The 12557-nt window shown below is 30.5% G+C and overlaps 1 protein-coding gene across 1 annotated transcript in view; it reads left to right on the top strand.

Annotated features, from left to right (window-relative positions):
• Positions 1–12557, top strand: part of LOC117176390 (regucalcin-like) — a 43669-nt gene that overhangs the window by 20997 nt on the left and 10115 nt on the right. The window contains exon 2 of the mRNA XM_033366630.1: positions 10535–10635. Within this exon, the coding sequence (XP_033222521.1) occupies positions 10535–10635 (101 nt within the window). The remainder of the gene's footprint in view (positions 1–10534; positions 10636–12557) is intronic.

The following is a 12557-nucleotide window of genomic DNA, read 5'->3' as shown; positions in this document are numbered from 1 at the left end:
GTTGAAGGCATTTTTGGTTAGAGATGGATTTTTATTTGGTCATTTTTGCACGGGGCTGTCCCGGTATATATCATCAGTCACGGACGCATTTTTATAATGCAAGCAAGTGATCTGATGAGAGCAGTCTGCCCAGACATATTGGACAAAGCCTGGTTTGACCCCATCATTGACGGACTGGGTTGCAGTCAAGTACACGATGGAGGACCTACAACTTAAGGTGTGTTCTGAACCACCAGAACCTCGGTAAAGGTACATTGAAAAATTTCCAGAGGTACCGGCTCAGGGATCGAACCCCGGACCTCTGAGGTGAAGTCCGAGTGTCTAACCAACTGAGCCACCGAGGCTCTTTCTCACAGACGATGTTTAACATCATCACAGACGATGTTTATTTTTGTCTATATTTCTGTGGCGAAATGTTGTCACAGGCTTATACTGCCCAATATGTCGAAGGCATTTTTGGTTAGAGTTGGATTTTTATTTGATCATTTTGCATGGGGCTCTCCCGGTATATATCATCAGTCACGGACGCATTTTTATAATGCAATCAAGTGATCTAATGAGAGCAGTCTGCCCAGACATATTGGACAAAGCCTGGTTTTTACCCCATCATTGACGGACTGGGTTGCAGTCAAGTACACGATGGGGGGACCTACAGCTTAAGGTGGGTTCCGAACCACCAGAACCTCAGTAAAAGTACATTGAAAAATTTCCAGAGGTACCGGCTCAGGGATCGAACCCCGGACCTCTGAGGTGAAGTCCAAGTTTCTAACCAACTGAGCCACATTATTATTATTATTATTATTATTATTATTATTATTATTATTATTATTATTATTATTACTATTAACTTTATTATCTTTATTGTGCCGTCCGAATTTTACTTCGATGTTCTGTGGAAGACTAGTACATTAACCCTTAAAGGTCCCTATGGGGCCCTTAGTGCCCTGATACTATATATTGAAATTTACGAAGTTCGTTCTTCTTCAGTTTTTAATTTTTTTTTCAATGTCTTAAAATGAAAAAAAAAAAACATTTAACAAGTAAAGTGATTTTATAATAAGATACTTAAGGGAATTGCCTCAATGTTCTACCACAGGGAATATATTATGCTAAAGCGAATGTTATACTTAAGGGAATGACCTCAACGTTATACCAAAGGGGACCGTTAAGGGTTAGATTCCTTTAATAAAATAATAAAATAGCTAGTTCTATAACTATTTACGGATAGAAAGAATTGTACTACCGTGTTGCCTTTTCTAAACACAAATTTATTTAAAATGAAGTAAAACAGTTTTGTAATTAAAATTAAAGAACATTAATATTCTTTATCAGAGCACAGATAAACTTTTGTGAAAGTATTAATACGTTCTTTAATAATGAATTTCTATCAATATAAACAGAAATATTTTTTTTATCGAAGATTATAGAATAATAAATTGAAACACATTAAGAGCACGTGAACTGAGTTCTAAGTAACTAAGTATTATCTCTCTCTCTCTCTCTCTCATTAAAATATGTGACAGATATTTAAAGATTAGTTTACGAATCGGACATACGTCGTCATCGCAACATCGTTAAGATGTCGTAAGGACGTTCTCCAATATTTTACCTCGTGAGAAGTTCTATAAAAATATTTAAATTTATAATTTGAGTTATCCGAAAGACATTTTGGGGTATTTTTCGATATTTTAAATTTATTTCAACACATTCATTAGAATCCGGCTAAAGGCTACCTTGAAAGGAGGTAAGAAAGAAAAGTAAAAATAAAACAACAAAATGAATTACCGGGATGTAATGGAGTTTTGACGAAAGACAATTTTTACATTTTTGATTATCATCTAAGCATTGACAGCTGATTAGCTATCAACTTAAAAGAAAGCACGTATAAATAAAGTTCAAAAAGTTATCTTGCAATCACAATACTTAAAGTAATATAAGTTGTGAATATTCTTCAAAATATAATCTAAAAAAAATAAAAATAGCAATTTCTGAGGAAAAAACGTTGACTTAATCCATACTTTCATGGAAACTCAATTAAATTCTGATATCGTACGCTATTTATTATTATTTATTAAGTCAAACCATTAATTCTTTGATCGCAGCTTTAATAAATAAGTTCGTATATTTATGTGTCTAACAGTCGTTATGGTATAAATGATAAATCTTGATTCATAGGGAAAAGATTTGACATAAAAAGATTTAATTTATTATTTGAAGATTTGAATTTTGCCGCCTTGATCCGTGGTCCGGCCGTTGCGCGCCAGGGAGCGCAGCGATTTGCCTTTCTCGCAATTGATATGAAGGGGTGAGTGTTGAAGAGAGGAGCCGAAACGGCGAGAAGCATACCCGGGATATAAGTGGGGTTAAATCTAATACCCCGGGATATTATTTAGCTGTATTATATAACCATTATATAATTGTTGTAGATTTTTTACAATGCAGCTTACCAACATTTTAAAATTGTTCTATAAATATTACAGATCGGTTGTCACAGCGTTCTAGATCTGTTACAGATTTGTTATACAACATTTGTAATTGAGTTCTAGACAATGATGCCAATGTTAGCACCCTGTGCTACTGCGCATGCGTTGTGGCTGAGTGCTGGTTAGCCCGAATTGGCACGCGTTTCAAAATTACATAAAAAACATTTCTTGTAATTTAAATAAATAATTATTAAGATATGCACAAGAATCTATACAAATTGTGTTACTTTAGATTTTAGTCAAGAAAAAAATGAATATTTTATAAATAACAATTTATTTCCATTGAATTTCAAAGACTGATATATATTTCACAACAATTTTTTAATAGATACATTTTTTTAAATATCATATAATATTTCAGAAGTTTAATATATAGAAGTTAATTTCAGAATATAATAATGATAATATTTGAATTTTTCTACAAAAGAATTTCAGCTCAGAATACTTTTATTTTCGATTAAGACCTGGCAAAACAAAGTTTAAAGTAAAAAAAGAATAGAAACATAACTACAATGAAATTGTGACAATTGATGTATTTATAGGTTATACAATTATATTAATTCCCAGAAAAATACATACAAAATATTAAAAACTTATAAATAATTATTTTAAATCACTTTTTCAAGAAGTTTCTTTACAATGTGAATGTCTTGTAAAATATAAGTTGGTCTTTGGAATTCAATAAAAATAAACTGTTATTTATGTAATACATGTCTTATGATTTTATTTTTCCTGACATCAAAAGTTACACAATTTCTATATATTCTTGTAAATATTTAAATAATTATTTAAATAAATAACAAGAATTAATTTTTAAAGTAATCTTGAATCGCCCGCCAAATAATTGTTCTAGAAATTTACAGATCGGGTTTCACAGCGTTCTAGATCTGTTACAGAATTGTTATATAGCACTGGTAACCGAATTCTATAATTGTTATATGTATGTCACAGCGTTCTAGAACTATTACAGAATTGTTCTAGTGTGTGGGGGATGTCATAGTTACTCGCGTGTTCGTAACCTGTTCTAGAACATGTTCTTTTGTGTTATAGAACAGTTACACATCTGTTCTGTAACTATGTTTGCTAGGTATGAGAAAATTTTTGGCGCAATGCAGTTGGCTATAAAAAACCAAAAATCATAATTGCGGGGGTGGGGAAGGGGCTAGTATAATTGACTTTGATTTTTAATCTTTCAAAGGTTTATAAAGAGTTAAGATTTTGGATGGGAGCATGGAATTTAAAAATATATATAATTATGACTTCGAAAAGGGAATTATTTAATTTAAGTAAATTGTTAGCTGAAATAAAGAATTCTAGAATTGTAAAAATTCTGAGATGATAATTGAAATTTCAAAAAGGAGTAACAATATCAAGGGGAAATTAAGAGCTTTTAAATTTTACCAAGTTTTGAGCTAGAACTGAAAATTTTTTCAATGAATTTTAGATTGGAACATGGCGAACAATAAATTTACTACTACTAAATTTACTAGAATGTTTCTTAATAACACCTTAGCGCATGCTTAGGGTCAAAATTTCATATTTTAATTCATGAATTTTAATCAAGCTTGAAAGATTTTTCTTAAATCAAAAATATCAGCCGAAGATTATTCGAAATTTTTCATATGATTAAAGGTACCCACGCAACACGAATCAACCCCCATTTGACCAATTTTCATGATAAAAATAAAGTTTTATAAATGAGATGAAAGTTTTTGAGAAAATAAACCTTCTCGCGCCCTAATTTTTTTTCAGAATTTTTCGAATTCTGAATGTTTGATCAAAGATAAGAAAAGAAAGCTACCCGATAAGCGAGCAGATTTACAACTTGCGCGTCCCATAAAAAAATAATTGATGACGAATTGGGATGAGTTATCACTCTTTTTTGGAAGAACAGCTTCTTTATATTCATTTTTACATTCTCATTCATGAGAGTGTCATGTAATCATCCAAAATTTCGATCTCTGGTTTTTAACGGTCCTTTACGATTCGGCACGCACAGAATCCGAAAATCCTAAAATTTTTTCGGTGTCTGTCTGTATGTATGTCTGTTTTTATGGTTACCTGAATGTTGTCACCACGCTAAGTTTTAAAGGATTTGTCCAAGCGATTCCGCATTTCATACACTTCTTTTTTTAACATTTTATCGAAAAACATAAAAATTTCTGATATCACATTTAATTTTGTCTCAACCCTTTCCGGCATACATTTTTCAGGGAAATGAGTTTTTATGAAAATTTATGCATAGGGGTTTATGGGGTCGCTGATTACGAATCTCAACTCAGATCTTAAAATTTAAAAATGGTGGGTCCAATAAACGGCTAACATTTGGCATATTTTTTCTGAAAATTAGTATACGGGGGTTTTTGGGATCACTGATCGCGAATCTGAACTCAGAGGTAGAAAATTGAAAATGTTGGATCCAATATGGCGACTTAAATATGGAATATTTTTCAATTGTTTTTTAGAATTGGCATACAGAGGTTTTTTGGAGTCACTAATCACGAATTCGAACTCAGATTTTTAAATGTCAAAATAGCGGATCCAACATGGCGGCAAAAATTTGAAATTTTTTATTTTGAAAATTGGTGTACAGGGGTTTTTGGTATCTCTGATCACGAATCTGAACTTAGATTTTCAACATTCAAAATGGCGGGACAAAATTTAAAATACTTCTTAATTGTTTTCTGAAATTTGGCACAGTGAGGGGTCGCTGATCTTGAATCTGTATTCAAAATAAAATATATTTAGAATATTAAGGTTTGAAAAAATATACACCTTCTTACCTAAAAACTGGATCAGTAAAAAATCTTCTGAATTTTCATAATCTAAATTCAGATTCGTGATCAGTGACTCCAAAAATCCTTGTACACTAATTTAAAAAAATTCAGAAAACTTCATTATTTTGACCGCCATATTGGATCCGCCATTTTGGATTTTCAAAGTCTGATTTTAGATTCGTGATCCGCGACCCCGAAAACCTCTGTATACCAATTTTCAGAAAAAATTCAAAAAATATTCCAAGTTATGGGCGCCATCTTGGATCCACAATTTCAATTTTCCAAAATCTGAGTCCATATTCGTGGTCACTGACCCCAAAAGCCCCTGTATACCAATTTTCAGATAAAATCCAAAAATATTCCTAATTTCGGCAGCCATATTGGATCCGCCATTTTGAATTTTCAAAACTGGAGTCCAAATTCGTATTCAGGGAGTCCGAAAATCCTTAAGCACCCATTTTCATAATGATATAATGGAAAGTTTTTTTAATAATGAATCTCTTCAACAAAAAAGGATTTTTTCATTTTTGTTTATAAGTATTAACAAATTATTTTAAAAATTTAGACCCTTCGCACAAGAATTTCAATTTTCTATTATCCTGCGACCATGAAATTAGAAAAAAACCTGTGTAAAATCTAATAAAAACTACTCTGAAATTGCAAAAAATGATATGAAAAAAGGTGGGAATACGGTATTGCCACCATGCCGCAAAGGGTTACAGGTACAACGAAAAAATTGTAATAGACATTTAATGAAATAGCTTCTAATGTACAATTTTGAAAATTTCGCATTGTGGTCTGTGCACAAATGTGGAGAGTAATACAAAGACCGAGAGCGGAGTGCGAGGTTAGTACATTATCGAGCACGAAGCGCAAAAACCAACAGTCGCGCGCCCAAGGCGCGCTTAAATCTGCTAGCCGCGCGTGGCGCGCTACAAGAATGTGCCCGCGAAACGGGTGGATTTTTTTTTCGAAAACCTGTTATATTTGTCCAAAAATTAAATTTTTTTATTTTTAGCGTTTTTTACGAATATAACAAAAACCTGCTTGTCTTATACAGAAGCGATTTGTAATAAATTCATAGATCTTTTTTGGGGGCACAGTTTTTGTCGACTAATTTTGGCCGTATATTTCGCAGATTTTTTATTTATACTTCTGTGAGCTTCTAGATGCAAATTCTTGGTTTAAATTTTTTTATAAATCATAGTACTTGTAGTTACTGTGGCGAAAGAAACTGGTTCTTCTAAAGCATTTCCAAATAAAGCATCGGTGTTGACGCTTGTCTTATCTGCTTTGTACACAACGTTTTTTTTTCATTCCATTAAAACCAAAAAAAGTTATATGCGAATTAATATTTTTAAAAAGTTTGAATAATATAAAAAAACTATCTTTCTGATACGTAAAGAAATTTCAATTTAATTGTTACTATCTATATAAATTTATTTTATGACGCACCTAATAAGATTTTGAATTAGAACCAAATTTTGAAACATTTTATAATTGCGAAATTATGCAACTTTTATTTTTAAGAGTTGCATAACTTTTGAATTAAAATGTTGTAAATAATTATAAATTAAGTAGATTAATTATATTGGGATAGGGAAAATCCGAAAACCGTGGATAACGAAATTAGAATGCAATCAATAAATCTGCCGGTACTTTGAGACCCGTTCTTAAAAATAAATTTAAAAGCAATTCAAGTACCAATTGAATTTTTAGAAATTTCTTGAGCTATAAAAAGTCGCATTTCCATTTTAGCAATAAAACTGAATTTAAGTAGAATATCAGAACCAAAGTTGTAATTAAATTGAAATTCGACTACATTTTTGATTTTTGTTTTTCTACTGACACTATTTTGAAATTCTCAAATGAGTCCGAGGTCTGTCATTTGAACCTTCATATTTTCCCAACATTTGCATCCGGTGCCACTTTTTATTTAGAATTCTTGGAAATTTGTAAAAACCTGAGCATCATTGTTTAATATATTACACCAGGAAATCCGTGATTTCTAATAAGTATTTATCATTTTTTGTGGTCTAGTTCTCCCGCTTTTCAGGATGTATAGTCAAAATTTTTTAGAGTTGATTGGTAGAAGGCTGGAAAAGGGAAGGGATTATTTAGCCGCCCTTCTTTTTTTGCTGGACCAGACATCATAAATTCGAAATGAATGCCCCCTTTTTAAAGTTGTTTTGAAAAAGTTTAATTAAAAAGTTCCTTTTTTGAAAATGATAATTCTTCTAGTGATTTGCGCCTTTAGTGCATTTTCTTGTTTAGTAATTTGTCAACCCGACTCGAGATACAGCTCGCAAGCCAGCTCGGCACGCGGCGCGCAACCAAACTCTCCAACCGGTTCGCAAACGAACTCGTCTGATTACCCCATTGTCATTAATGCCCCCGTGTAAGTAATATTACTTTCAATATTTGTCAAAATTTAAAAATTGTAATCAATTAGTTATACCTCTCGGTAGAAAAATATATTTCATTAAACAATTAACGCAATATTTACAGGGTTGCTACAAAATACCAATCTCAAAATTCCCTTTATTTCTCTGTCCTTTATCTGATAAGTTTGTAATTTTGCGTTGCTGCTTTACCTTTTTCTTTTGGCTATAAGTACGACCTTAAACGCAGGAGATCAATACTTTTTTTGCAAATAAATATTTGTCTACAAATTAATTTTTCTTAATTTTAAGAGACAGCATCAATGCAGATTTACATATGGGATCATCTAGAAATTACGTATGACAATTTGGTAGCAGGGAATTGAAAAACTCTACAAAATCATTTTTTTCTCACTAAATACAAAAATGTTACATTTCCAATAAATAAACATGAAATTTTAACTATCATAAGAAGTATATTGTATAAAGTAGAAGATTAATTTTCTACCAGAAAAGACGAATTTAAAAAAAATAAATTAATCTTGAATTAATTAAATTACAAAATTATAATTTTCATTCTGAAGAACATTTTAAAGCAAATACATGAATTTTCAACAAAATTTATACTTAGGCCTCGGTGGCGTAAATGGTTAACGCTCCAATGATGACAAGTGGCGTTCCCTATTCAAGTCCGGGCCATGGAATATTTTTTCTTACTCCTTCGTAAAATTATTTGACCAGTAATCAGGAAAAATTGAACATGAATATTTAATTAAGAAATCGAAAAATTACATTTCTAGCAGGAAAATTAACATTCAATAAAGAAAAAATAAATTACTAAAAAAAAGTTGAATCTTCAACTACACAAAATGAATTTTCTACCAACAAGGACATTAAACAAGAGACATTGATAATTATGATAAATAAAAATTTTCGAATTTTGTCTGTGGAGGTGCCAGTTCGATGAACCACAAAACACGACGTGGAGCAGCATGGAATGCAGGCGTCGATATAATACCAGTGGGCACAAAATTTATCGACGTCTTTACGACATTGTTACGACATCTTACGACAACTTTACGACATCCTATGTCCATATCGTCAAGTCGCCTTTACGATATCGTAAATATGTCGTAAGATCTGACGATGTCTTCACGATATCGTAAAGACGATGTAACCACATGAACATTGGATGTCGTAAAGTTGTCATAAATATGTCGTAACGATGTCGTAAAGACGTTGCAAAATTTTGTGTCCACTGGGATGTTCATCTGAATGGTCTAATCTTTCACAAAGAAATTTAATTTTATTAAGATTCCATATTTACTTAATTGAAAGAAAAACCCTTCCCCGTATATTTCAAAATTCTCCTCCCTACACTGTAGCAACCATGTATTGAAAACTCATCCATAGCTGAATTGCACAATTAACAGAAATTTAATCCCTTAGTGTTACACCGATTTTCTCTGAATACGAGTCAACGGACAGTCCTTTCTGGCATAAAAACCAACTATTCTTCGTAAATCCCCCTGAAGGTGCACTCTGTTCCTTTCATGCAAAAAGAGAGAAAAAAGCAGTTTGCGTTATTATAGGTATCTAAATTTTTTTGATCTTTTTTTCTTACTGGAATTATCTTCAATCTTTATAATTTGTAGGGTTTCGTAGTCCTTACAGTGTCGGCAAAGTGTCCGTCTGCCCGACGTTTTTACTTTTCTTAAGAAGGAGAAGTGAGGAGAACTCATAACACACAACCCACAGCCCACAATTCACAACCCACATTCCACAACTCACAACTTAATTCACAATTCACAATCACTAACTCACAAATCAGTTGGCTGCATTTTTTACTTTTATACATTTTAAAAATTTTTAATTGTTACTTTTATTGAGCCTTTAATTAAAATAAATGATTTTCACACAAAAAATGGATTGTTGAGAAGGACATTGAATTTTCCGCTAAAAATATTAATTCTCTATTTAAAAAGATAAATCTTTATCAAAATATACGAAGTTTCATGTAGGGAAGATAGATTTTCCACTTAAAATTCAATAGTTGAATCGTTAGTTAAAATATTAATTTTCAATTGTAAAAAACGAAATTTTGACAGAGTAGTTGAATCTTCAACTAATAAAATTAACGGTAAACTAAAAAAAGTAGAGTTTTCAACCAAATGAAATTAATTCTTATCTAAATAATTAAAGTTTTAACAAAACAGAGGAATTTTCATCCAAGAAAATTAATTTTCTGTCAAACAAGGTTCATTTTTAATGAAATAGTTAAAGGTTCAGCATAACAAATTAATTTTCAATTTTACAAAACAAAACTTTGTACTAAATAGTTAAATCCTCAAACCAAACAGATTGCGATTCAACCTAATAGTTTAATTATTATGAAAAAAAAAGTTGACGATGAAAACAATGGACTAGTAACTTTTTTAAATAATTGATTTAAACGAATGCATTCAACGAAATAGTTAAACCTTTGACCAAAAATGACAGACTTTTAAGAATTAATGATGTAAAGCAGTTTAATTTGAAGTTAAAAAGTTGTAATAAAAAAAAAAGAATTTGATTGAAAATGTCTTAATTTTCAACTAAATAAGTATATTAAAATAATAAATAAGTCAAATAAATTGTGAACCACGAAGATCATTTGTTTATAAAAAGATAATACTACATCAGCCTACGTAAATTTTTTACAAAATAGTTGAAAATCTATAAAAAAGGTATAAATTGTAGAAAAAGATTTGAATCAATGAATTTTGAGTACAGAAAATTATTATTCGAGAAGGGAGTGAACGTGAGACACATTGCGAAGAACGTGATTTTTTTGGTTCAAAAAAAAACATACACAAATTTCATAGAGTAACATTACACTGAAAAAAATGTTTAGTTGCAACAAGAAGCTCTTTATTAGTAGAGATGATGTTAGATACAACAACAAATTTGATCGTAACATTTACAGTACACTCTACGACCCTTCTCGTATTCGAGGTACATTTTTTATAATTTATAGTTTTTTTTAGTTCCGAAGACTAACTTTTAATTTACTAACGAATATTTAAATAAATATACATATATATCTAAAATTTAATATAATAAGCGTGAATATTTACAGAATTTTATGTAAAAATTTTCAGTGCAAAAAACAATCATACTAGTTAAATTCCTGAAAATAACGTTTTCAGCTCAGACCAGTTATTTTTAATTTAGAGAAGCCACATAATGACGCTCATAATGAGAAAAAAGGAACAAAAATCATCATTGCTGATGACAAAAATTCAGCCAGTGGTAATTGGTACTAAAAAATGCGGCTATTTGTACCAATAATTCGCCATACACGTGGCTTGTTAAATAAAAATTTTCGTTCTTCAAAAACCTGTATCAATAAAATACAAATCATAATCATAATATATTTGAATTTCAATAACTTGCAATTATGCCAGTTTGAATCGCGTGCCAACTGCGACCAATGAGAGTCGCTGTGACTAATAATAAAGATATTTTTTCTTGAGAATATTATTGTTAATATTATAAACGAATTTATTAAAAAATATAAACATAATTCATTTTTCGTGAAAAATTCGTTTTTTTGATGACAAATGTTTGTAATTAATAAATTTATGATAATTGCAGAAAAAATAAATAAATTAGTGATCAATTTTATGTTTTATAAAAACAATTTCAATAAACAAATGCATTATTGGGGCCTCTGTCGAGGGAAAAACTGTTGTTTTGTTTTATTATTTGAGACTTTTTAATTGAAGACATAACAATACTTTTATTAACACTCATACCCAGTTGATAAATTCTATAATGTTTTACATAAATTTAATAATCATATGCATCATTTGGGAATTGGTCGACGAGGAACTTTAATTTTCAATTACAGTCCTTTAAGATTAAGTTCCTCATTACTTTCATTTTTTTCAAGAGGCTTCAGCTTCAGGATAATGCATTTGTTTATTTGATTTGTTTTAATACAATATAAATAATTTATCAATTAATTATGAATTTTTTAAAAATTATTATGAAGTTCCCAGTGGGCACAAAATTTGGCGACGTCTTTACGACATCGCTACGACATCGTAACGACAACTTTACGACATCCTGTGTCCATGTCGTTAAGGTTTCTTTACGATATCGTAAAAACATCAAAACGACATAGACATAGGATGTCGTAAAGTTGTCGCAAATATCTCGTAACGATGTCGTAAAGACATCGCCTAATTTTGTGTCCACTGGGTTGCAATTAAAAAGACTAATATCGAAATCGATACATTTATTTGAAAAATCATTAGAATAATAACAAAATTATTAAGTTTTCTAAAATTAAAATAAAGGTCCTAATTAAAAAAAAGACAACGAAAAAAACGAAACTTTTTGTCAAAAAATAGCTTATTTATGCATCTGTTTATAATATTAAAAATAATAATCTCGAGAAGAAATTTCTTTATTATTATATTGTTTTTATCTAAATTTCTTGCATTATAACTTTGAAAAGCGTAAAATAATTAAAAATGGTTGAAAAACATTCTTTTAACAAATAATTTGTTCAACAATTTTCGTTTGTTTATTATTTAATGATAACAATAGTTATCATTAACCAATGTTACTCTATGAAATTTGTTTGATTTCAACAATTTTCACGTTATTGGCGAGCGCTGGGAACGTCAAATAGAAAAAATGTCCGTTTGTATTTTGAACCAAAAAAGTCATTTTTGTCCACTGTATAGGGTAAGCCGGGAAAGAAAAGTTCGGATAGTGGATGTTTGAATGAATTATTTAACCCTTTGCGGCATGGTGGGAATACTGTATTCCCACCTTTTTTCACATCATTTTTTGCGATTTCAGAGTAGTTTTTATTATATTTTACACAGGTTTTTTTTTCTAATTTCATGGTCGCAGGATGATAG

This window comes from Belonocnema kinseyi, chromosome 7 (genome assembly GCF_010883055.1).
Source record: "Belonocnema kinseyi isolate 2016_QV_RU_SX_M_011 chromosome 7, B_treatae_v1, whole genome shotgun sequence".
NCBI lineage: Eukaryota > Metazoa > Arthropoda > Insecta > Hymenoptera > Cynipidae > Belonocnema > Belonocnema kinseyi.
This window is presented reverse-complemented; position numbering and strand designations above follow the sequence as displayed.